General features: G+C 43.5%; 1 protein-coding gene across 6 annotated transcripts in view; it reads left to right on the top strand.

Moving 5' to 3' along the window:
- EML6 (EMAP like 6) overlaps positions 1-25,952 on the top strand; it is a 170,351-nt gene that overhangs the window by 98,491 nt on the left and 45,908 nt on the right. For all 6 annotated transcript variants that reach the window (XR_013836564.1, XM_079968390.1, XM_079968387.1 and 3 more), the window contains 12 exons: positions 2,322-2,415; positions 7,567-7,667; positions 8,435-8,637; positions 12,828-12,939; positions 13,560-13,687; positions 14,472-14,613; positions 16,597-16,749; positions 18,224-18,355; positions 19,157-19,245; positions 21,058-21,234; positions 21,365-21,566; positions 22,664-22,790. Coding sequence is in view for 5 of the 6 variants with exons in the window: in XM_079968390.1 (XP_079824516.1) it covers positions 2,322-2,415; positions 7,567-7,667; positions 8,435-8,637; positions 12,828-12,939; positions 13,560-13,687; positions 14,472-14,613; positions 16,597-16,749; positions 18,224-18,355; positions 19,157-19,245; positions 21,058-21,234; positions 21,365-21,566; positions 22,664-22,790 (1,660 nt within the window). In the remaining variant the exon portion in view is untranslated. The remainder of the gene's footprint in view (positions 1-2,321; positions 2,416-7,566; positions 7,668-8,434; positions 8,638-12,827; positions 12,940-13,559; positions 13,688-14,471; positions 14,614-16,596; positions 16,750-18,223; positions 18,356-19,156; positions 19,246-21,057; positions 21,235-21,364; positions 21,567-22,663; positions 22,791-25,952) is intronic.

Genomic DNA, 25,952 nt, shown 5'->3' with positions numbered 1-25,952 from the left:
ATGAATTTTAACAGGGAGAAATGTAAAGTATTGCACTTGGGCAAAAAAAATGAGAGGCACAAATACAAGATGGGTGACACCCGGCTTGAGAGCAGTACATGTGAAAAGGATCTAGGAGTCTTGGTTGACCACAAACATGACATGAGCCAACAGTGTGACACGGCAGCTAAAAAAGCCAATGCAATTCTGGGCTGCATCAATAGGAGTATTGCATCTAGATCAAGGGAAGTAATAGTGCCACTGTATTCTGCTCTGGTCAGACCTCACCTGGAGTACTGTGTCCAGTTCTGGGCACCACAGTTCAAGAAGGACAATGACAAACTGGAACGTGTCCAGAGGAGGGCAACCCAAATGGTCAAAGGCCTGGAAACGATGCCTTATGAGGAACGGCTAAGGGAGCTGGGCATGTTTAGCCTGGAGAAGAGGAGGTTAAGGGGTGATATGATAGCCATGTTCAAATATATAAAAGGATGTCACATAGAGGAGGGAGAAAGGTTGTTTTCTGCTGCTCCAGAGAAGCGGACACGGAGCAATGGTTCCAAGGTACAAGAAAGAAGATTCCACCTAAACATTAGAAAGAACTTCCTGACAGTAAGAGCTGCTTGACAGTGGAATTTGCTGCCCAGGAGTGTGGTGGAGTCTCCTTCTTTGGAGGTCTTTAAGCAGAGGCTTGACAACCATATGTCAGGAGTGCTCTGATGGTGTTTCCTGCTTGGCAGGGGGTTGGACTCGATGGCCCTTGTGGTCTCTTCCAACTCTATGATTCTATGAGGTTTCGGCGGGTCCATAACCCAAAAAAATGCAACCTGAAGCGTCTGTAACCCGAGGTATGACTGTATTGCAATAATGCAAGTCACACAATTTTAGGGGTTTCCCAGTACAGACCTTGTGGGGGGCTGGACTATATTTTTTTTTTTTGGGGGGGAGAGAACGAATTCCTATGCCCCACAAACAACCCAGAGATGCATTTTAAATAAAAGCACACTTTCTACTTATGTAAAAACACCAGGCAGGCCCCACAAATAACCCAGAGGTGCATTTTAAATAAAAGGACACATTCTACTCATGTAAAAACAGCCTGATTCCCAGACCGTCCGGGGGCCGGATTGAGAAGGCGATTGGGCCAGATCCGGCCCTCAGGCCTTAGTTTGCCTACCCATGATATAAACGTTACATTAATATTATAGTGTAGTCTAGTGAGCTGCAGGCAAAGGAGAGGGTAAACCAGGCTCCAGCCCAAGCCAGCTGCACTCTCATGGCCAGAAGAGGGGTAGGGAGTGGGACTTCCTTCCCCTGGAAGTGCCTAGGCTTGCTACAGCTGCAGCTGCATCTTTCTAAGGCGCAATATCTGTGAAGCGCAGTGCAATAAAATGAGGTGTGTTTTAGTAGTGGGCCTTATCATTCCTGTGAAAGAAGGAAACGGTGTTTCTGTCACGTATTCTACTCAGCATTGCTCCAGAGCAGAACTCCAATGTATAGTTAGCAGAGTGAAAACTTAAACACGTTGCAGGACTCCCCCAAAAATAGACCGGAGGCAATTAATATTTCATCCAGCAGAGCTTTACTGCTACTGAAGGCAAATAAGCATCATGGTCACAAATCCAATACATTCAGGATTGGAACTGTCCATAAGAAATCCAGTTGCAGCAGACTTAATAACTTACAATAACTCATAAAAAGACTAAGCCTTAACACTATATACAGAACACCACACCAGAAGGAAGTGAGATGGAAAAGAGTGAAACCCAGGCTCCTTCTGGCCTTATTTTTATAGTCGGCATGACCTTGACAGAAGAGATAAGAGAACCAGTTTAAGCCATTGTACTCAGCTTCTCTGAAAGAATAACCCAAACATCAGGAACCATCTGCTTGTTTATTTCACACAGAGCAGCTTCCAGAACCCTCTTGAATTAATTACAATAGGAAAGATTTCTACACATCAGATCAATACTTTCTGTACTAAGAAATGCAAACTGACAATTTCTCATTATCTTAATTTGCCTCTTGATACTTTTCTCAGTAACTTCTGGTGATACTGGGGAGAGGGGTGGCAGAGAGCTGGATAGTGGTGTGGGTGTCATATAATAAGCTACGAAAAAGTTTAGGAACCTGGTAGGTTGACCTGTACATGCTGTGACTGACATGCTACTGTTAGCAGAATATTTGCTCCTGTGCCCCAGTGAAAAATTATGTTTATTCGAAGCATCCAGCTGCATTGCTGTTAGTACCTGTACTTTAAATTTGCAAGAAATAAATGCAGCATTTGTCAGATTTCTGTTAAGGGTTTCTCACTTCTGATGTTGTGAATTGCTTTCGTGCAGCTGATGGAAAATGTCTGGCGTCTATTGGGTTAGATGACAATCATACCATCGTACTCTGGGACTGGAAAAAAGGAGAAAAGATGGCAGCAACCAGGTAAGAACATTGTCACGCAGGCATGCTTTCTAACAGCTTGAGTTGCATGCATATATTTTTTCATGTCCAAGTTTTAGGATGTTGTTCTAAGAGATCAAAATACCACCTTCCTCCCCATACCTTAAACCTGTATGTTTAGACAAGAGAGAGAGAGGAAGATTGTGATTTTCATCAGTGCCCCACCTTCTCACATACCAGACTTCTATGCGTTGATAAGAGCAGAGCTTTCCAAACTGTGTGTCACGACATGTTAGTGTGTCGGCTGCAGTGTGTAAGTGTGTCGCACGAATGCTACCCATGCTCCTCGTGGGGCTGGAAAGAGGTTAGTTTAACGTCTGGTTTGCTAGTGAAACTGAATTACTGTGTTGCGTAATGATGCATGCCTAAAAAATGTGAGAACAATATGAAAAGTTCTGTGACTGGTGCACTTCATGGGCCTTTTCACACCTACAAAATATGTAGACTCAATTCATGGGGGGGTATTTAATCTTGAATGACGTATTGATCTTTTTACCTATCGACACCTGCATGCTCACCAGTATTCCACCTATGTTGTTCATTCCAGATGTTGTTGCTTTGTGCTAACTAGCAAAGGAGGTACATCATTTTGTTTTGTTTTGCTGTATTCCCTAACATTAATGATGGTAATAGCATTTCCAGCCGTATATTATTATTATTATTATTAATAATAATAATAATAATAATAATAATAATAATAATATACCACCATATACCCAGGGGTCTCAGGGCGGTTCACAGAATAAATCAAGATATAAAAGCACAAAATACATAATAAAAATAAAAACAACAACCCAATTACCCCCTTATAGCTTACATTATTGGTTCCACCCCCACCCCCCATTCTTGCGTAAGTTTGTGATGAACAATATAGGTCTTTCCCTGTATTGATTGTATACAGAATAATTGTAAGTTGATTATTGGACCTATCTATCTCAACCCTATGGGACGCAGGTGGCGCTGTGGGTTAAAGCCTCAGCACCTAGGACTTGCCGATCAAAAGGTCGGCAGTTCGAATCCCTGCGGCGGGGTGCGCTCCCGCTGCTCGGTCCCAGCGCCTGCCAACCTAGCAGTTCGAAAGCAGCTCCGGGTGCAAGTAGATAAATAGGGACCGCTTACCAGCGGGAAGGTAAACGGCGTTTCCGTGTGCGGCTCTGGCTCGCCAGAGCAGCGATGTCACGCTGGCCACGTGACCCGGAAGTGTCTCCGGACAGCGCTGGCCCCTGGCCTCTTGAGTGAGATGGGCGCACAACCACAGAGTCTGTCAAGACTGGCCCGTATGGGCAGGGGTACCTTTACCTTTACCTTTATCTCAACCCTTACAAGGGGGAGTTGGGTGAAATTGGGGGAGGGATGTGTCCTTATGTGACTGGAGGAAACAACTTAAATTCCACCTGTTCTGCCAAAGCAAAATGTTACTTTGTGCTCTTCTGTGCCTTTATTCTGCAGTGTTTGCAACAAATGCCCTACAGCTGCCCTCTTGCTGTGGACAGCAGCGTGGTTGGAGGGGAGATAGTTTCTCCCCCTGAACCTCCCTTGCAGTTTTGGTGGTATAATATAAATAGATTTTCCAAGTCTGATAATGTCAGACAACCTCTCCTGGGCCCACTCCCACCTCAAATTGGAATACATATTTTTAAATTTTTCATTTGTTGCCTAGGAGTTTATCTGTTAACCTCACAAGAGCTAAGAAGCTTTTGTGATTGCCTGAACGCTTGAAGTATTCGGGAACAGTTTGGTCACTTATCTAATTGGTTCTCTAATGGATGTTCTCATTTCCACTATTAAATAGAAGCTTCCCTTTTTATAAAATAAGGACTGCGCCCAGGCAAATCATGGATCTCGATGATTTCTTTCAATGCAGTACACTTGCTTTGTCTATTATTAAGCAGTAGTAGGGTTTTTTTTTTATCTCAGTATAAAGTATTTGGCTGAAATCTTGCATACAGTTGAACTGTGTTACATACTGGTTCAAAACACCTGAAAACTTCTGAGCTTGAGTCCTTTGCTCTCCAACCAAAAGCGAAGGCTGGGTGGGTTTTTGAAACGCACCCTAGCCCCCCCCCCCGCTTGATAATGGACAAGACATCAGAGTTCATTCACTTAATCTGCTGCATCAATGTGTCTTCTGCAAAGTTAGAATCCCCTTTGAATTTAAGTTTAGTTTTTGAGCCCTTACTTTAAAAACGCTTCCAGGGACCATGCAGAACCCAGAGGTGGCAAATGCTCTTAACTTTTTTACAATGAAAGCTACATTTCTCATGCATGGGCTGCCATATCCCTTTGCAAAGATGAAAAGGCAGAGCCTTTCAGCTCTTCTCCTCCCCATACAACTACCAGCCTAATAACGTCTTGCAAATATTCTAGCAGTATTGTGATGATTTAAAACTTTGTGGGGCAAATCCCAGGACCCACTGAAATAACTAACACGAATTAATCAAAATCTATATTTCATACCTTATTTCTGTTGGCTTTAACTATTCTTTGAAATATTGTGTTAATTTTTGCCCTTCTAATTATCCATCTAATGTGCTGCAATTACTTATCACGGATCTTCCAGTCCTCTTTCTGAGACTGCTTAAATATTAATAGCAACTTGCTTATCGCCTAGTGGTTTAAATGGTGCTCTTTATAGCTCTCTTAATTAATTTGACCTGTGTCGCCTTTCCCTCTGTTATCTTGAATACATTGAAGCACAGCTGTGTGGTTTTTTTACCCCCATATGAATTACTTTGCCAACCGTTTCCTGAAAACTGCTCTCCATATGAAATAGAGTCTGCTCAAAATGGGGAAGATTTGCTGAATAAAAATTATGTAGCATTGTTTCATTTGGTCAGATCCAGGTACTTTCCTGTTAGGCTGATATACAGGTGACGTCCGTAATAGTCTGGAGCAGCCTTTCTCAAACTGTGGGTCCCCAGGTGTTGTTGAACTACAACTCCCATCACCCCTAGCTAGCAAGGCCAGAGCTCAGGGATGATGGGAGTTGTAATCCAACAACATCTGGGGACCCACAGGTTGAGAACCACTGGGACTCTGGAGGCTGAGTATTGCCATGATATTTTGTAGCTGTGAGTTCTTGGCCTTTTGGCTAAGAACAAGTGTAGCATCTTGTAGCCACTGATGGACTTAAGCGTAACTGCTGCCTCCCATGTTGTTTTTGCTGAGTTGTGACCTCTCCGGGGGTCTGGGTAGTGTTTATCGAGATCCTGAGCTGCCCAGACAACAAGACCCTCCCCCCGGTCTTTCTGATGTCCATAGGAAAGCAGAGCAATACATCTGACACCATATTGGCTGCAGGAGTTGCCAGAAGGAGGTGTACAAGGAGCCATCCAGGGAGGAATATGTGTAGGGTTTACTCCTTAGCATTTTCTTCTCCTGAAGATATCCCTCAAGTTCAGTTTTCCTTCTCCAAGATGGGCTGCCTTCCTCAAGAAATTGTTGTGAATAATGCTGAAACGACTTTGGTGTCTGCCTACTAAACTAAGGATCCATACAGTACAACTCCAATAAATGTCTCCATTCCTGTTGATTCTGTTCCTGTTCATTGACACTATTATTTCTATGATTTGGGGTGGGTATGCTATTATCTCATGAAACAGTGAATACATAATTGACCGGACCCACAATGAGCTTCATTGAGCTCCGCTGATCAGTTTAAAATACTGATACTTTTTTTTACCAGTCACCTTCACAAACTATGGAAACAAAGAGAGAGCTTTAACTGTGACTGAAGCCGTTATGGATAACTCCAGTTTGTTCCCTGTTCCCTTTTGTTCATTTAAATTAAAACACTTCTATAGTGTCATTTGTGTGTGTGTGTGTTTTAAAAAATCCAGAATTCGCAAAAATATCAAAACATAGTCAATAAAATTGGCATTACAACAAAAGTACAGAAACCAGGAAAGTTTTACAAAGGCTGGATATCAATGACCAGAAATTCTTGGCCAAACATGTATGTTTTTAGCAAGTGTTGAAAACACACTGCAACTGGCAGTTTTTCATGGACTGAAAGTAATTTAGCAGAATTAACAGGACTGGAGGAATTATAACAGGGGTGAACAGGGGTGAAACTTACCAATATATATTTATATGAATCCTGTAGAGCTGGCTTCCTCCACCTCAGCCCTCTAGATGTTTCGAGACTACAATTCCCATCATCCCTGACTGCTGGTCCTGCTAGCTAGAGATCATGGGAGTTGTAGGCCAAAAACATCTGGAGGGCCGAGTTTGAGGAAGCCTGCTGTAGAGTAATGCTTGCTTTGGCAGACATCTGCTTCCTTCCTGCACTTGCTGCATGAACTGGATTCAGCAATATTTAATATGTCATAGATCATATTGATCATATTGAGATGGATCTGTGTTCACTCTGCAGGCTGTGCTACCTTCTCAGAGGATGTTAGAACTCCATTCAGTCATAGCAGATAAAACCAAAATGGCTTGTCAGAGGGACTTAATTCAGACTTTTCCAGACTCTGACCTCGCTTCCAGATGACCTGTTTTTTGACTATTCATCCTGATTCATTGCAAAAAGTTTGCAGGGAGTTTGTGTGACATCTGCTGTTTTTTGAGCGTTCATTCTGATCTATGCAACTTTGCATCAAGTGATTGGTATTCCATATGTTCCCCATTGCGTTCCTTGCTGCAAAAAAATTGAGGAGGGGGGGAAGCAGGTTTGTTGCACAAGAGCACCAAAATAGTGCAAAATAGAGCAGATTTCAAGCCCCTTAAGACTACAAGAACCATTTTCATATACCGTATGAGTTTTAAATATTTCTGTTTGGATCAGCAATAATAGGGATGTAAACCTACAGCAACCAGAATGTATACTAAATTTCTCTTCAATGTCTGTCTTGCAGTAGCAACGCATAGTACACCTGTTCAGTTGTGTCCTTTTGTTGTAAAACAGGTCTGCTGCTGTCACAACTTGTTAGAATCTAAGGTTTGCTTATAGATCAATAAATCCCCATTCAACTCAGCTTTCTAATTTCTAAAAATGTATCCCAAAGCAGTGCCTTTTTTGCATGCATTTTTAAAAACACACACACACATCTCACAATGCACCAAAATCTTTTTTTAAAAAAATAGATGGCTAGACAACTCATGTATTCTTTACTCTTTAATTCATTCCAGAGGCCATAAAGACAAGATATTTGTAGTGAAATGCAACCCCCACCATGCTGATAGACTGGTAACCGTTGGAATGAAACACCTCAAATTCTGGCAGCAAGCAGGTATTGTGTTGCATTAAGAATGTTTAATGGTTATTGTATTTGTATTTGTTTAGAAACAAATAAAAATTAGTTTAAAAAGAAAAGAATGTAAGATATTTCTTCCCCTTGGGCCATTCCATGCTGTTCACAAGTCTGAGCCTTTCTTTTGACCTACCTCTGCTGGAAGTCACACCTTTAGTCACACCCAGGATGTGAGCTGGTGTGCCCCTACACAACAGATTCCCAGTTAAGTTCCTCTGATAGCCAAAGCAGTTTTTCAAACCACCATACTCAAGGGTTGTTGGCACTCGTTGTGTGAATTGGTGTCAACAGTGTGCAGGGCTCTCAGTTTTGTCAACTAAGGAGTATCTGAAAGTACAGTGGCACCTCGGGTTACAGACGCTTCAGGTTTCAGAAACTTCAGGTTACAGACTCTGCTAACCCAGAAATAGTACCTCGGGTTAAGAACTTTGCTTCAGGATGAGAACAGAAATCGCAGCACAGCGGCAGTGGGAGGCCCCATTAGCTAAAGTGGTGCTTCAGGTTAAGAACAGTTTCAGGTTAAGAATGGACCTCCAGAATTAATTAAGATCTTAACCCGAGGTAACACTGTACCTTCATAGGGCGTAACAGGGCAGGAGCCATCATTAGGCCATTCATATCTTTCTCTCTCTCTCTCTCTCTCTCTCTCTCTCTCTCTCTCTCTCTCACACACACACACACACACACACATACACATACACATACACAATTATAATAATGCGTGTTGCTCTGTCATCACAATTCAGGTGGTGGTTTCACCTCCAAGCGTGGCATCTTTGGAAATGTCGGGAAGCAGGAAACCATGATGAGTGTTTCATACGGACGAATAGAGGACCTTGTTTTCTCTGGATCTGCCACAGGAGACATTTACATCTGGAAAGATATTTTGCTGCTTAAGACGGTGAAAGCTCACGATGGGCCTGTATTTGCCATGCATGCCTTAGATAAGGTATGTATGCCTTGCGTCACCACCAGATATTCTTTGTTTGGCTTCGGAATTTCAAAACCATAGCCACATGCCTATCTTATTTCATATACCTATCTTGTTTCAAGCTCACCCCATGCGCACACAAAACAATTTCACGTTGGCATCCTTGGGGTTTGGATTCCCAGGAATCATTTGCTGCACCTACAGCAGTGATGCCAGTAGGAATTACTTGGCTGAATCAGATTAAAGATCTTTCAAGCCTTCTTTATGGTAGGACAGTTGGAAGATAGGTAGGCTGTTTCTTCCTCAGCACCTAGAACTCAGTTACACCACTTCTGAGCACGGACAACAGTTGAGATCCTAACTTCACTTACCTGGGAGTCCCTTGCTGATTTTCACTGGTCTTCAGTGGTTGTCAAAACATAACAATTCTGAAAATTCTACCTCAGAAGCCTTGGACTTCAGTTTCCAATACAAATCCAACTTCCAAGGCCACTCAGTTGCTTTTCCCCAGTGTTACTGGGATTCACATGTTCCACAGTTTCTTTCACATGTCATTTAGAGAGCTACTAATACAGTTTTATGAGGTTTGCAGTCTTTGAGCTGGCAAGCCGATTGCTATTATTTTGGATTATCTGGCTTGAAGAATTCTGTGAAAGTTTTAACGCGCCATGGTCAAAGGGATGGAAAACTGGGGGGGGGGGTACCCTGTTAACAGCATCTCTGCTTATCAAGTTGTAGCTTTTTTTAAAAAAAAAATTATTAACAGGCCAATCACATCACATTATTCAAATCACATTAGTTCCAAATTATACAGCCAAATTTTAAATTTTGTTGAGGGTACCCATACATCAAGCTCTGCACGAGTCCAAAATTCCGGATAATTCCAGGCATCACTTATTTTACTGCTTCAATTGGACAGTTCTATCCAGTTCGATCCAGATAGTCCTTTATTACTTTCTTTCTCATCTTGTTATCATATATTCCTTTCTTTGCAATCTCTGATGATTCTCACAAGCAGATTGAAAACTGGCGTCTCTGTGTGGGTTTTGTACTCAGAGCCAGTGTGGTGTAGTGGTTAAGAGCGGTAGTCTCGTAATCTGGGGAACCGGGTTCGTGTCTCCACTCCTCCACCTGCAGCTGCTGGGTGACCTTGGGCCAGTCACACTTCTCTGAAGTCTCTCAGCCCCACTCACCTCACAGAGGGTTTGTTGTGGGGGAGGAAGGGAAAGGAGAATGTTAGCCGCTTTGAGACTCCTTAAAGGGAGTGAAAGGCGGGATATCAAATCCAAACTCCTTCCTCCTACTCTTCAAAGACCATATCGCTCAGGGACAGCCTCTGTTCAACGCTTCCATAAACAAAGTTAATCTTCGGTCTGTCCTTTATTTTTCTCAGGCTAGCCAAATAAATCAAATGAATCAGGGGGCTTTGTCAGGACAAGCTTGCGTTCCAACACTCCTTCTCTTTCGAACGATCCTGATTCTCCTCCCCCTGTCCTTCTTTCTCCGGCAAGCCTGTCTTGGCGAGACGCCATTTTTAAACTGCGTCATAAAAATTTTCCTCTTTCTCACCGTTCACTAGTCTTCTCTCCTGTTGTAATCCATCCCACACAGTTCTTAAAATCCTGCTTATGGTTAGTAAAAACGCGACGATCTTATTTCTTTCTGGGGTGAAGGGTTATTAATATCACATCGTGCAAAGAAGAAAAGAGGTTTTTTTCCTCCACCCCCCCCCCTTCGTTCCAAACATACAGTCTCCTAGTGGGGATTCATCAGAAGACTTACTTATCCATCCGTCACTCCCGGTCGCAAGTTGTAGCTTTTAAAAAAGAAGAACATAAGTGCCTGTCTTATACCAGGCCAGAAATTAAAATATACTCAGAGTTGAGTGTTGATTTCATGCTCTTTATTTCAGCTCATGGTAAACAGTGAGTGAGTGATTTCCCCCCAAACCTCTGGCTATATATACATTATTTACACAATGGGTCCCGCGTGATTGGCTGATTCAGCTTCCCTCCTGGAGCCTGATTGGACTGCTCCTGCAGGCCAATCCGGTTGCTGATTCACTTCCTCCTGGAGCCGGATTGGGTGGCTCCTGCAGACCAATCAGGTTGCTGCCTTCTAGGATCCTACCTGCCTATTGTTCTAGGATCCAAGCTTAATACATAACAATAATGTAGCCCACTATTGTCTACACTGACTGGCTCTCAAGGGTCTCAGTCTGAGATTTCCCTTGCCACCTGGTCCCTTTAACTGGAGAAGCCAGGGGTTGAGCCTAAGTCCATTTGCATGCTATGCATGTGCTATATCACAAAGTGCCAATAAACTCAGATGGGCTTATTGGAGCTAGTTGGCTCTAGTTACACCTGGGGAAGGCATTGTCACTGATAGGTTTTCCATTTATTAAAGGCAGCTGGGATGATCCTGCCGTAATTCCCTCTGGTCTTGACCTTTTGCATCCCCTGCTATCCTCCATGACTCAGGCACTTTGCTCTACTGACCAGCTTCTGGGCTGATGGCAGGATTTTAGGCAGCCTTCATAAATTTGCCCCCCAAAGGGCCCTCTCAGTAGCTCTTGGTAGGTCTCAAAGTTAAGGACAGGACATACCGTATTTTTCGCTCTATAAGACGCACCAGACCACAAGATGCACCTAGTTTTTGGAGGAGGAAAACAAGAAAAATATATATTCTGAATCTCAGAAGCCAGAACAGCAAGAGGGATCGCTGCGCAGTGAAAGCAGCAATCCCTCTTGCTGTTCTGGCTTCTGGGATAGCTGCGCAGCCTGCATTCACTCCATAAGACGCACACACATTTCCCCTTACTTTCTAGGAGGGAAAAAGTGAGTCTTAAGGAGCAAAAAATACGGTAAGAAAGATGCTGTTGTGTAAAAGAGGAGTGTCAGCAGGCGAACACTTCTATCACCGTGGCAGAAGAAGCTGCAACTTGTTCCATATGGTTCTCATTACTCTACTAAGATATCCCAAAGCAAATTTGGACAGGCTGCCACCAATTCATGACTGCTTACTGTTTCGTTGCCACGACCATGAGCTTTTTTCTTAGATGCACTCGTTTCAACCCTGGTCCACTTCACATTCTTTGGATTAGCCTTTATTTCCACAAATCTAACTGAAGACTGTGCTCATTCTCTGGGTCTCAGACACCCTCACTGCAGTCGGTGTTTGTGAGGTTGTGTGCCACAGAAGTGGGAATGCGCATCTGAATAGAATCCAAATAGGATCCAAATAGGATCCAAATAGGATCCAAAAGGCAGCAGTCTGATTGGTCCTAGAACAATAGGATCCAAAATGCAGCAGTCTGATTGGTCCTAGAACAATAGGATCCAGAATGCAGCAGTCTGATTGGTCCTAGAACAATGCAGCAGTCTGATTGGTCCGCAGGAGCCACCCAATCCAGCTCCAGGTGGAAGTGAATCCGCAACCTGATTGGCCTACAGGAGAATCCCAGAATTAGCCAATCACGTGCGGCCCATTGTGTAAATAATGTATATAAAGCAGACATTCTGGGGGAACTTCCATTCCTCCTCACCGCTATGAACTGAATAAAGAGCATGAAATCCACACTTGACTCTGATTATATTTCAAGTACAATAATGTGCTCAGCACATAAAGCAGCCTTCATTCTGTAGTCCAGCTGCATGTGTGCTCACCTTCTTCATCTCTAATGTTAATGCTTTAGGTATAAAGCCCTGTGCGGCCTAGAACCCACGTACCTACGGGACCGCCTCTCCTGGTATGCCCCACGGAGGACCTTAAGGTCCACAAATGACTTTGGAGGTCCCAAGTCACAAGGTGGTTAGATTGGTCTCAACTAGGGCCAGGGCCTTTCCAGTACTGGCCCCAACTTGGTGGAACGCTCTGTCACAAGAGACCAGGGCCCTGCGGGACTTGACATCTTTCCTCAGGGCCTGCAAGACAGAGCTGTTCCGCCTGGCCTTTGGTTTGGATTCAGTCTGACTCTTATGTTTCCCTCTCCTTATGGTTTTGATCTATGGGCTACTATTAAAATGAGGCTGCATTTTAAATTGCATTTTAACCCGTATTTTAATTTGTTTTTTTCTTTCTCTCCCCCCCCCCCCCATATGTTTTTATTGTAATTTTACTGGTGTTTGCCGCCTTGAGCCTGGCTCTGGGTGGGGAGGGCGTGGTATACATAAATTCTTATTCTTATTCTTATATTTACTTTTGTGCAGGGCTTTGTGACAGGCGGGAAGGATGGCGTAGTGGCACTTTGGGATGACACGTTTGAGAGGTGCTTGAAGACATATGCCATTAAAAGAGCAGCGCTGTCGCCTGGCTCCAAAGGTATAACCTCATATGTGAGTTTGGTGAGAGACGCCTTCCTGCAGAACCCCTCCCCAAAATCTAGGCAAATTGGGGGAAACCTAGGCAGTCTGCTTAAGCATCTTCCAGAGCCACCATCAGCTCTGAATTGTTCTGCAAGTAGGGATCAGGGAGCAATTCCATTTAATGATTAATCAGCCTAATTTGCACATCCCAAAACAACATGTGAACTGAAGCACATAATGATGATGATGATGATGATGGTAAATAAATAAATTTTATTTGTATCCCGCCCTCCCAGCCAAAGCCAGCCTCAGAGTGGATAACATCATATAAATAAGACGATATGCATAATACAAGTGATCAATCAATTAAGATACATCCCACAATTAATTCCAACAATTAAAATTAAAACTGGACAAGTGGGAATCTTCAGGTTAAAATTGGAAGTGGTTAATACTCGCCAAGACCAACTGTTTCCACTGATATTATAAGGACCTATGAGCAGGCTGAGAACTTCCTTCGTGCTTGTTCTTATAGAAAGAGAAAATGAGTCGGGCTAACCCCTGACCAAATGCACAGTCATCCTTCAAAAAATCCGCACTCTTCTGAACGTTCCTTCCCTCTAATCTAATCTCCAGGGTTGCTGTTGGAAGATAACCCGTCCATTCGTGCCATCACCTTAGGACATGGGCATATACTGGTGGGAACAAAAAATGGGGAGATTCTTGAAATTGATAAAAGCGGCCCCATGACTCTGCTTGTGCAGGTACTATGACTTCCAGCATTTCTACACTTGCTTACTTTCACATGATCTTTACTTTGGATTGCTAATTAAAAATATGAGAAATATATGGTACCAGTAATAGACTTTAGGAAGAGGAAAAAATGGGAGAAGAATGATTATGAATAAAATAGCAAGCTTCGTGCACTTTTGAATGGGTGGGGTCTAGTGATTTTGAGAAAAAGGGTGGTTGCTTTTTTTGTATTTGGAATCAATATGAGACAGTAAATATGAATGCATCTAGTATGGTTAAATCAACTAGATTAATATTGTTTATTATAGAACTGGAAAATCAAATACAAGAAGCAAGGCAAAACAGAAACAAAATCAACCCATCAGAATACACAGTTGTTTTTGTGCTTCTCTAGTAGGGATGTGGGGAGAAATTCAGATCAGCACACTTAGAACCGAAGCTACTTAATTTTCACTTTCCAAAACTCCTGGAATGCATTCTGTTTGAAAACCAAGCTACCACTGTATAGAGAACACTCTAGGATGTGTGGCAGAGCACTTTCTGACCATGTAGGTTCAGGCAGAAATGTCCTAAATGGTTTGTGAAGTTATTAATCCCTCCACCAGTACACAGGTGAGAAAGGAGGAGAATAAATGGGAATTACAGGGACCCTCGTTGCCAGAGGACGAGTAAGCAACACAGTAAAAACAACCAAAAACAACCCACAACGCTCTTTCGAAAGTAATCCTAGCTTGGAATTGAAGCATAAATGTACATGATTTTCTTTTGTAAACCACTCTTTTTCTGCATAAACAGGGGCATATGGAAGGGGAGGTCTGGGGTCTGGCAGCACATCCCCTCTTACCTATCTGTGCAACAGTGAGTGATGATAAAACTCTGAGGATCTGGGAACTTTCCTCTCAACACCGTATGCTGGCTGTGAGAAAGCTTAAGAAAGGTAACCTTCCTTTAGTCCTATATATGCTATCAATGCAGCACCTTTTTACTATACACCTTTGGGTCAGGCCCTACACCACACCCAGCCTTGCACCTCACACCTGGAGCTGCTGCTTTTAGGAACAGCTCAGTTTTACAACTGTTCGCATGCATAGTTGTGCTCCTTCTGGGTAGTTTGTCCATCTTTGGTCCCCACCCTGCACTCAGCTCTCACCTGTGACCCCTAGAAGCTGTCAGCGTGCGACAGCGGCCACACCCCGGGAATGGTTTCGGCTGACCAGCTAAACCAGGTGAGGGTTTAGATGATGGGTCTCAAACTTTCTGTGAGTTAGGGACTTCCCTTGTATGCAAAGACAGACTTTGGCGGATTGAGCAGACAAGACCAAGAGTGGATCCTGTCAGGAGCTCAGCCTACACTCAAGTAGGACCCTGGTAGAGACGCCTGACTGACTGACACATGCCTGACTGGCATGTTCTCTCCCTGCTGGTCAATCGTTCGGGAGCTTCAAAAGCTTTCTTCATCCCGAACATCACAGCGACCGCTGCCAACTGACACTGGCACACTTAAGGATCTGCAGAGTTTACGCATTTCGCATGACAGAACTGAGCATTTTGGCTAATCTACTTTATATACATATAAACACACACGGAGCACTGCAACATGGCTCCCTCTCTCTCTAGCATCAGACAGCAAAGAGAGAGAAAAATAAAGGACAATAGTCCCCACGGAACACAGTAACACAAACATCCTGTCTCTGTCACTTCCCACACTGTGGAGTCAAAACATACACCGTCATGTGATAGACAAAAATCCAGTGACTGCAGTCATGGAGCAGGAATTCTAACAGGTCCAGTAGTCAAGAGAGCAGTTTCTGCACATGCTGTAGAGGGAAGTGAGAGGTGGATGGAGCTCATGAACCTGGGAAGGTAGCTCATCTAAGAGAAAAACTCTGATCCTAGACTTCCACTGTCTTGTGGCTTGTATTTGAGAGAAAACCTTAAATCATATTCAGAGTGGAGTCCCTAAAATGGTTGGATGGCGCCTCATACATTTCCAAGCACAATTCAAAGTGTTGGTGCTGACCTTTAAAGCCCTAAACGGCCTTGGTCCAGTATACCTAAAGGAGCATCTCCACCCTCATTGTTCAACCCAAACACTGAGGTCCAGCGCCGAGGGCCTTCTGGTGGTTCCCTCCCTGTGAGCAGTGAGGTTACAGGGAACCAGGCCGAGGGCCTTCTCGGTAGTGGCGCCCACCCTGTGGAACACCCTCCCACCAGATGTCAAAGAAAAAAATAACTACCAAACTTTTAGAAAGACATCTGAAGGCAGCCCTATTTAGGGAAGTTTTTAATGTTTAATTCTGTATTGTGTTTTAAATATTCAGTTGGGAGCTACCTAGAGTGGCTGGGGAAACCCAGCCAGATGGGCAGAGTATAAATAAATAAATAAATAAATATTCCAGCAACTCCTGCAGCCAAGCTGGTTCAAAGCATATTGCTCTGCTTTCCTTTGGACCACACTAGCGAGGCTGAGCAGGAGGTCTTGTTGTCTGGGCAACCCAGGACCTCCATATATACTGTCCAGGCTTGCACCCGAGTTGGTCACTTCGGTGCTGCTAGTGCAGCAGTTTGATTTCACCCTCGGCGGTGCACTCCATTGTCTCTCAAGTCAGATGGATGCCAATAACAACATGCATAGTTATTAGGGACACGTGAAGCTTTCCGACACTGCATCAAACTTTTGGTCCATCTAGCTCCTCGTTGTCTACACTGACTGCCAGCAGCTCTCCAGGTTTTCAGGCAGCCCTACCTAGAGTTGTCAGGGCCTGACTTTTGCATGGAAAGGAAATGCTGTCCCACTGAGCTGCAGCCCTTCCCCCAAGACACTGGCTAATTCTGAGATGCTTATTAATCTGCATTGACTTCTGCCTTCCTCGGCATCGAAGCTCTAAACAGAAACTCTCTCTAAATGTCTTTTTTCCAGGAGGACGGTGCTGTGCCTTCTCCCCCGATGGGAAAGCCTTGGCTGTTGGGTTGAACGACGGGAGTTTTCTGGTAGTGAATGCTGATACTGTAGAAGATATGCTTTCCTTCCATCACAGAAAGGAAATGATCTCTGACATCAAATTTTCCCGAGGTGCAGAAGAAATAACTTCTTAATGAAAGGCTTTTAATATGCAGTGTTACAAAATACTGAGTTTAGCCAATTATTTTCCTCTTTGGGTTTCTATGAAAATTTGGAAAAATTGAAAACTGCACCATCCTTGTTCAAGAGAGATGTAGCAGCAGACTTTGGGGAACCCAAAGATTTGCAGAAATGCAAATAATCTTTAGGAAAAGAATCTTAATGAGAACTGACTGTCCTTAGTGGGCACAGAACACTGACTGACTGGAGGCAGTGAACAGAACGGAGTGTATTAGAAAAGGGCATGACTGGCTGGGACCCTGAACGGAACACTCCATGCTGCAACATTTTATTGCAGGTCCCACTTGTTCCTCCAGCAGGTAGACCACAGGCCACATCCTATTTCTCAGCCCTCTCCAGCAGTTAACTCTTCCTCTCTGTGCTTCATTGTCCCCAATGTTTTCTCTGCTGTTTGTAGTGACGGGTGACATCTCAGTTCCTCCCAACTGTCACGTTTCCTTGTAATAAAACATGCACACGCATAATGTTGCAAGGAAACTGCTGTCAGCATGAAGTGAAACTTGCATGTGAAAGACTCTGGTGCAGTGGGTGGGAGGGGTATATGAATTATTATTATTTACAAAGCCCTAAAGAGTCCTGTATACCCGAAGGAGCGTCTCCAGCCCCATCATCCAGCCCAGACACTGAGGTCCAGCACCGAGGGCCTTCTGGAGGTTCCCTCGCTGCAAGTAGTGAGGTTACAGGGAACCAGGCAGAGGGCCTTCTCAGTAGTGGCACCCGCCCTGTGGAACGCCCTCCCAGCAGATGTCAAGGAAATAAACAACTATTTTACTTTTAAATGACAACTGAAGGCGGCCCTGTTTAGGGAAGTTTTTAATGTCTGATGCTGTATTGTTTTTAATATTCAGTTTTGAAGCCGCCCAGAGTGGCTGGGGAGACTCAGCCAGATGGGCGGGGTATAAATAATAAATTATTATTATTACAATTTAGTACATTTGTATACTGCCCTTCATCCAAAGATCGCAGGGTCGTTTGCAGCATAAAAATACAAAATGAAAACAAACTGAGTAGCACTGCATTACCTTTACCACATTCTTTCCTTTTGCTTGCTACTTTTCCATTAGAGTGGTATCTTGGTTCTTGAACTTAATCCGTTCCGGGAGTTCATTCGACTCCTGAAACCAGTTGACAACCAAGGCACAGCTTCTGATTGGCTGCAGGAGCTTCTGCACTCAAGCAAAAGCTGCATCAGACGTCCGGCTTCCGAAAAACGTTCGCAAACCAGAACACTTCTGGGTTTGCGGGATTCGGGAGCTGACATGTTCAGCAACTAAGTCATTCGAGAACCAAGGTACCACTGTATTTTGTAACTCAGCAACATTCCCCCATGCTTCTGCAATGGAAATAAAAAGAAAACCACAGCGAATGCCATGCCATGATTTACCTGAGATTCTTTCTTTTACAGATGCAGGGAAATACCTGGCAGTGGCTTCCCATGATAATTTTGTAGATATTTACAATGTGCTTACCAGCAAAAGAGTTGGCATCTGCAAAGGGGCATCCAGCTATGTCACGCACATTGACTGGGATTCAAGAGGTAAAAAACCTTGAATATGTGTCCTAGCCTGGTCTCCAGTGAAACAGATTTCGAAGTTCTTTTTGACGTGCTACAATACATGTGTCTCCTACTTGCCCAGTGATGAAACCAAAATATCCAGACAACCTCAGCATTATATTACATATTTCAACATGAGCCAAGTGCATTTTGACACCAGGGCCTAAAATAACATTTTAAACAAACAAAAATATGACTATTGGGTAAAACACTTCAGATGAGGGAGGTGAAACCGTTACTTCAAATCTACATTTTAAGCAGCCAAATCATTATTCATCAATGCAAGCTTTCCCTGGCCAATTAACACCACCTACAGACTCAGAGTGTGTGTTATATAAACTGGGCACAATTCAGCTAGTGATGTCAATGGAAAAGTTAATGCAGAACTGCTGTCGGAATGTGGACGGAGGTTTTTTGGTGACCTCACAGCAGGGCAGCCAGTCAGCAGCTTGTGCACCTGACTTCCGCTACAAACGTGTAGGGCAGTTTCTCCCCAAAGTTCTACTCTGAAGACGGACGGTATATTTAGATGGAATGCTTTGAGAAAGCTTTCTGGGCCTCTCCACTCCTCTAAAATCTTACACCTGTCCTCGCTCTTAGTGGAATCCAGAGGTAATTTCCCCCTTGATGAAGACTACAGTTATTTTTGTAAGTGCTGAATAACTAGGTTTTAGTTCTTTGTCACAACAAACCATAAAGGGAATTTACCCTTCTTTGTCAAACCATATCTTAATTTAATAGTGAGAGAGCCTTGTCACAATATCCTCTTTCTTTTTGATCAAGGGAAGCTATTGCAAGTCAATTCTGGTGCCAAAGAGCAGTTCTTTTTTGAAGCTCCGAGAGGAAAGAGGCATGTTATAAGATCCACCGAGGTAGGAATGAAAGGGATGGTGGAATATGTCACGAATTGAACTTTCAAAGTTTTATATATTGTTGTTGTTGTTGTTGTTGTTTCCTTGCTCTCCAATAAAATAAGAGCATACAAATTGGTTTGCAGAGTTTCCCATTTGCCTTCACCAAAGCTAGTTTGTGATCAGCCTGGTCCTCTGAGCTGTCTTTTACTGTACTAGCCTCCCCCAACCTAGTGCCCTCCAAAAGGTTTCTACTACAACTCCCAGCAGTGCCACCTGAATTTGGTTTTTGCCCGTTTTCTTGTGAACTGACCAGATCTGCAAAACCTAGACTAATGTGTGAAATGAAAGGAATGCCACTATCCTTCAGGTTTCACACTTCTCTGGATTTTACAGTGCAGTTCTTGTCCTAAAAACATACCCAAATTCGTATTTTGGGGTGGGGGGTGGGGGAAGGTATAACTTTTGAAATGTGTATATTGTGAGAAGATACTTTAGAAATCAAAATATTTTTGAGGAAATGCCTAGGGAGAAACAGTGATTCAAACAAAACTTGGTGAACTTGATCCAGTAATGCGATGAGAAATTTCTTTGTGAAATGACCCCTCTCCCAATTGTATTCCTCTGAATTATTTTGCTGATTCTTTGTTTACTCAAGAGTAAGTCTGACTTCACTCAGTGGGAAATATTTCTCAGTAGGCTCGTATGGGTGTGCACTTTCAGACAACCTGTTTAATAAATAATAATAATAATAATAAATTGTTTCTGTTGCTTTGTTATTGTTGTTGTTGTTGCTGCTGCTGCTGCTGCTGCTGTTGTTGTTATTATAATACAGTGGTGCCCCGCAAGATGAATGCCTCGCAAGACGGAAAACTCGCTAGACGAAAGAGTTTTCCGTTTTGGAGGTGCTTTGCAAAACGCATTTCCTATGGGCTTGCTTCGCAAGACGAAAATGTCTTGCGAGTTCCTGCGGGGTTTTTTTCCTCCCCCCTCCTTTTTCTAAGCCGCTAAGCCGCTTATCCGCTAAGCCACTAAGCCGCTAAAAGCCGCTAAGCCGCTAATAGCGCTAATCCGCTAAACTGTCAATGGGCTTGCTTTGCAAGACGAAAAAACCGCTAGACAAAGAGAATCACGGAACGGATTATTTTCGTCTTGCGAGGCACCACTGTATTTGTATGACATTCATTGTGATTGGTTTGCCCAAAATTGGTAGGGAGATTAGATGAGATTGACTATTTATTGAGTATCATTCCAATTTGTTTGCGGGGAGGTTAGACAATGCTGTATCAAGCAATTATCATTCCACACTTTCCAGGGCATTTCCCCATCAGTTTCCTGATCACAAAAAGTCCAGTTTGGAGGGGAAGTGGGTTTGTTGCGCAAGAGCTCTGAATCAACAATCCCACATCCTGAATTCGAATCCCGTTAGAAAATAGCCTGGAAGCACCTGCAATGTCTGGTTCTTTCCTCCATCTCCCATATCGTGTGTTTTTAACCTTTGGTTCTGCTTTGAAATAAGGAATCTTTGGATTTCTTGCAAGACATTTTTTTTTAAAAAAAAGAAAAGAAATCCGGACGTGAGCTTAGTAGTTCAAGTTTTAAAAATAGGGTTGCATGGAACAGCACACAGTGATTTTGTGTTTTTAATGAGCCTGCTGCAATCACTGCCCTTTATTCGAGGCACATTTAACTGCACTACATCTTTCGAACAAAATGAGCAGCTGGAGGAACAATTCGCCCACTCTGTAAAAGTGTATGCTGCAAGAATCAATTCCCTAGAGGATGTGAGCTGCTCTTACATTTACGGATTCCATATATATATACTCGTTTCAGATTGAGAAGATTGAGTGGGACACGTGGACATGTGTCCTTGGTCCTACCTGTGAAGGGATTTGGCCAATGCACAGCGACGTCACTGTTATCAACGCGGCTTCTCTCACCAAAGATCGCACGCTCCTAGCTACAGGGGATGATTTTGGGTTCGTAAAGCTCTTCAGATACCCGGTCAAGGTAATGTACAATACAGCTCAGGTTTTGAACTCTTTATACATGTTCCAAAAGCACGCTGGCAAGTGGAGGCATTGTGTGTTTTAAGGGAAGATGGGAAATAAGCAGAAGGAATCCTCTTGGTTTCTTGCAGGGTCAGCACGCTAAGTTCAAGAAGTACGTGGGGCACAGCGCCCACGTGACTAATGCCCGCTGGTTACACAATGACTCTGTGCTTCTGACGGTGGGGGGAGCCGACACTGCTCTGATGATCTGGACTCGAGAATTTGTGGGCACCCAAGAAAGCAAACTAGTGGACAGCGAGGAGTCGGACACGGATGCCGAAGAGGATGGAGGTTTGTTACACTTCCAAACTTCACACCATGCATCCATATGGGAGCAGTTGAGACCAGATTCATGGGCTTTTTGTTCACTTAAGAGTCATTCCACACATTATGCAGGAAGAGGAGGAGGTGACATATAAACTAGGCCTTCTTAGGTGAGCAAGGAGATGCCATATTTTTGAATGCTTCCCCGTGAAAATAAAAACCTCTTTGTGTAATAAGCTAGCATATCAGGACGAGGGCTGTGTGTCACCTTTCTGCTAGTTTACTACTTGCAGGAAGGTCCCCCCCCCCCCAATTTGGAGCAGCATTTAAAGCTATCTTGGCCCAGCCCTGCATTCTAAAATGGTGCAGCCCATATTTATCCCAACTTGTCCTGGGTTGTGTGTAAATGGGCAAGAGACAAGAAGAAGATGATCAGTCAGTGCTGTATTACCAAGTTTGCTAAATAAGTTAATCAGAGAGGACCTTGTGTCAGGAGCTCAGCCTACACTCGAGTAGGACCCTGGCAGAGACGCATGCCCAACTGGCATGTTCCCTCCCTCCTGGGCGATCGGGAGCTTCAAAGGTTTCTTCAGCCCGAACATCACAGTGACCAATGCCAACAGACATCGGCACACTTAGGGATCCGCAGAGTCTTCGCAGCTTTGCGTAACAGACCTCAGCAACTCAGCATTTTGGCTAATCTACTTTATTTACATATAAACACACACGGAGCACTGCAACATGGCTCCCTCTCTCCCTAGCATCAGACAGCAAAGAGAAAGAACAAAGGACAATAGTCCCACTTCACGGAACACAGTAACACAAACATCCTGTCTCCATCACTTCCCACTCTGTGGAGTCAAAACATATACCGTCATGTAAAAGGCAAAAATCCCATGACTGTAATCATGGAGCAGGAATTCTAACACCTTGGATCACCCTAATATTTACAAGTTTTAAACTGTCATGGCATTGGCCATGGGCACCCTGCTTTTTGTTTTGTTTTTCCTTAGATGATGAGGAATCATGCTTTGTGCTTAATGAACCATGCACACATTAATTTCTATACTACGATATTGCAAGCACCTAAACAAGTGTTGTGTTCCATTTTGCACCTGCCAAAGGTTATGACAGTGACGTTGCAAGAGAAAAAGCGATTGACTACACCACGAAGATCTACGCTGTGAGCATCCGTGAGATGGAGGGCACAAAACCGCACCAGCAGCTGAAGGAGGTTTCCGTGGAGGAAAGGTATGGCAATGGGGAGGCGCTCAGTTACTTTTCTTCGTTGTTGATGGAACAAGGGGCCTGCTGTTCCACACAGCTCCAAAGCCTTCATTGAAACATCCACGTTACTCTGCAAACTAATGCACTTCCTCTTTGCAATGATACATGTTTATTTCAAGGCGTTATATTGCAACCATCCATTTTTTAAATGTTCATCTGCGTATACTTTAAAGTTCACTGTGGGTGCTGATACGTACTGCGTTTTTAAATCTACAGCTGTCATCTCCCTTATTTGGATGCTGCCATATCTACCAAATCTAAATTCTAGCTTTTCTACATATTGTGCTGAAATAATGTATTCCAGGTACCACCAATCTGTATTGTCCATATAATTAGGAATGCTACCATGTATTTCTTTCAAACAAAAGTGGAAAAGAAAAACCTTTCCCCATGGTTCTGGGTTTGCATTTGGGGTAGTAATTTTTCTTTTAATTAAAAAAATTTTTTAGGTGTAGTTACATTGCAGATCTTTTCATCAACTCGTGAAGTTTATGGTTCTCCCTTAGTGTGGGTGCTAGAGTTTGGCCTGGCAACTTTGTCTATTATTTTAATAGCTTGGGGAAATCAAGACACTATTCAGGAGACAAGCCTCTACTCCAGCAGCCCATTCTCCCACCTTCCTTTCTCCACAATATGTGCAGCAGAACAGAAGCCCTGCTTGCTACAAGAGGCAGAGGCAGGGAGCAGGATGGTTTGAAGGATAACATGAACTATAGAAGTAATGCATATAAAAATAGCATGGAGCTGATAAAACAAAAGTTGCTGTCAAGAGCTGGCTATCTTATCTGCTAGGTCCAATTCTTATGTTATCTTTTTTAAAAAAACACTTTTTATTAGTTTTCCAATGTACCGCTAATAATAGCCAAATTATAACAATAACAATTCCCAAATTATACAATTATCAAACTGCCAATTGACTTCCAATTAATACATTTTAGTTAAAGTGGTTCCCGCATGGTGGTTTGGGTGCATTCCTGATCTTATATCACTGTGTTCCATAATCTTAATTAATGTCAGTTACATTTCAGTTATAATAAGTATCCCTTAGTCAACAGCTACATAATTAATGATTTCCATTTGTGTTGTTATAATATATAAATTTATAAAGCTTCAGGTGAGGAGCTCAGACTTTTATCTTTATTCTGCCCTGCGTGTGAAAACTCTTATGTCCATGGATATTCCTTCTGTCCATATGGTGTTGTCTCTGTTACTTCCCAGCTGTTGTTCTCTCCCATTGTGGCTTCAGGCAGAACTGAATCTTGAAGTTTCTCTCCATCCCTTGCTTCAATGTCTCAGAACAGGCGACAGTCTGATAGAAACCATTCTGTCTCACTAGTAAAACATGTCACAGATCTTTGCCATTTACCCCTAAGCCTAGGAAAAGGTGGGCAATTTTTGAACCCGCTGAACATTTAATATTCCTTTCCAACACTCAGAATCTCTGCAGCGTTCTTATCACAGCCCCCAGATTCTTTTCCTTCCAGCTAGAGATTTATGGCCCAATTAAACTATATTTTAGATTACATTCCATCAGTAACGCAAACAAATCTCAGTCTCTTTTTCCTGTCTGTTGTTTTTAAGCAGAGGCGAGGGGAATTACTCTGTCTTTCCAACACAGTCATACTTCAGCTTCCCCTCACCCTCCTTTCTTCATTTCAGATCACACATAGTTTCCATCTCTGCATGTTAATAACAATATTACTCCAACGTCCCTTCCTCACTTATAAATATCTTTTTGTCTTGCGTTCCGGGGAGGGTCGCAGAATCATAAATATATAAAAGAAACTTAGAATAAACAAACCGTGTGCTTCCCTCTCCCCACACTCCTCACACTGAAGAAAATATTATCTCAGTTCAAACCTTTGATCCATGTAGCTGATATATTCCGCAGTATGTTGTTGCAGCCCTTTTCCATCACGCGCTGGTACATTAAAGTCAATTAAAAATCCAATTAAACAGAGAACCTCTGCTTCTTAATGGCAGCGTAGGAGCGTTTTCGCTAGGCAAATTGTTTTTGAACTCAGCGCCTCCCTGCTTGCATTCCATGCCGGAGTGAAAGCCAAGTACCGAGACGAACTGTGAGTGAAGCCCCTTCCCCCCGTCGCTGGGGGGAATTTGCAAGGATGATTTGCCCTCTGTCATCCTTGTTTTTCATTTGCCGACGATCCCCCCACTGTCGTGGGGGCTGCCTTCATTAAGGCAGGCAGGACCTGAAGCCTAATTCTTAGGTTATCCAAGAGGCATGGGTGCTGATTGCACCCTCAAACAGTGACTGTACCTCATCAGTTTCACATAAGGATAGCATTTATTCAAGGGAGGCATGGCGTCCTGCCACCGCCTCAGCCTCCCTTACCTGGGTTGCACAGCAGCAATAGTAGGCTCCTGCAAAGTCTCATGCGATTTTGTCAAGATCTCAGAATATTTTCGTGAAATTTCACTGGAAGCCAGCGCTGTTGCTGGCGCCACATCTCCACTGGTGGTGGAGGTGGCAGGGTGCCTGCGAAGGTGCTGCCTCTTGGGCTTCTGCCACCTGAGGCAGCTTCCTCCCCCTGCCTCATGAGTGGGCTGGCTCTTCTGCCACCATGTGAAAGCCTTGTCAACGAGCAAGACCACATTTCAAGCCTGATCTTGAAATTCCTCTCCATGTGAGACTAAATGTGTTGGGAGACCAGAATGTCTAAAAGAACTGCCTCTGGATTTTCTCATTCCCTCTCCATTTCGGAGTATCCCTGCTACGATAAAACCAGGATTGAGGGAGGGGGACGAGTGGAAAGGCTGTGATTTGGAGGAGAACGTCATATGTGCAATGGAGAACTAATGGGAGGTACAGGAAAGATTGTTGTCCGCATTAAACAACAGTATGGATGCAAGTGCATTTTACTTTCAGATTCTGTGGAAGGTGTTTTTTAAAAAAGTAATAATCGGTATTTACTTGATGAAAAATCGGTACCTTCGTGCTGTTTGAAAGGTAGCCTTTTAATTTTTGTTTGAACATGAGAGGAAGGCAAAGCAACAACAGGGTCTATGGAAAACAGGCTCAGAAAACAACGAGCCAAAATAATAGGTTTAGCAGAACGTTTTGGGTGCTGCTGTTTGCCACTCCAGTGCTGCTAAGCAGCTGTAAAC

Source organism: Podarcis cretensis, assembly GCF_951804945.1.
Source record: "Podarcis cretensis genome assembly, chromosome: 3".
Classification (NCBI taxonomy): Eukaryota; Metazoa; Chordata; class Lepidosauria; order Squamata; family Lacertidae; genus Podarcis; species Podarcis cretensis.
This window is presented reverse-complemented; position numbering and strand designations above follow the sequence as displayed.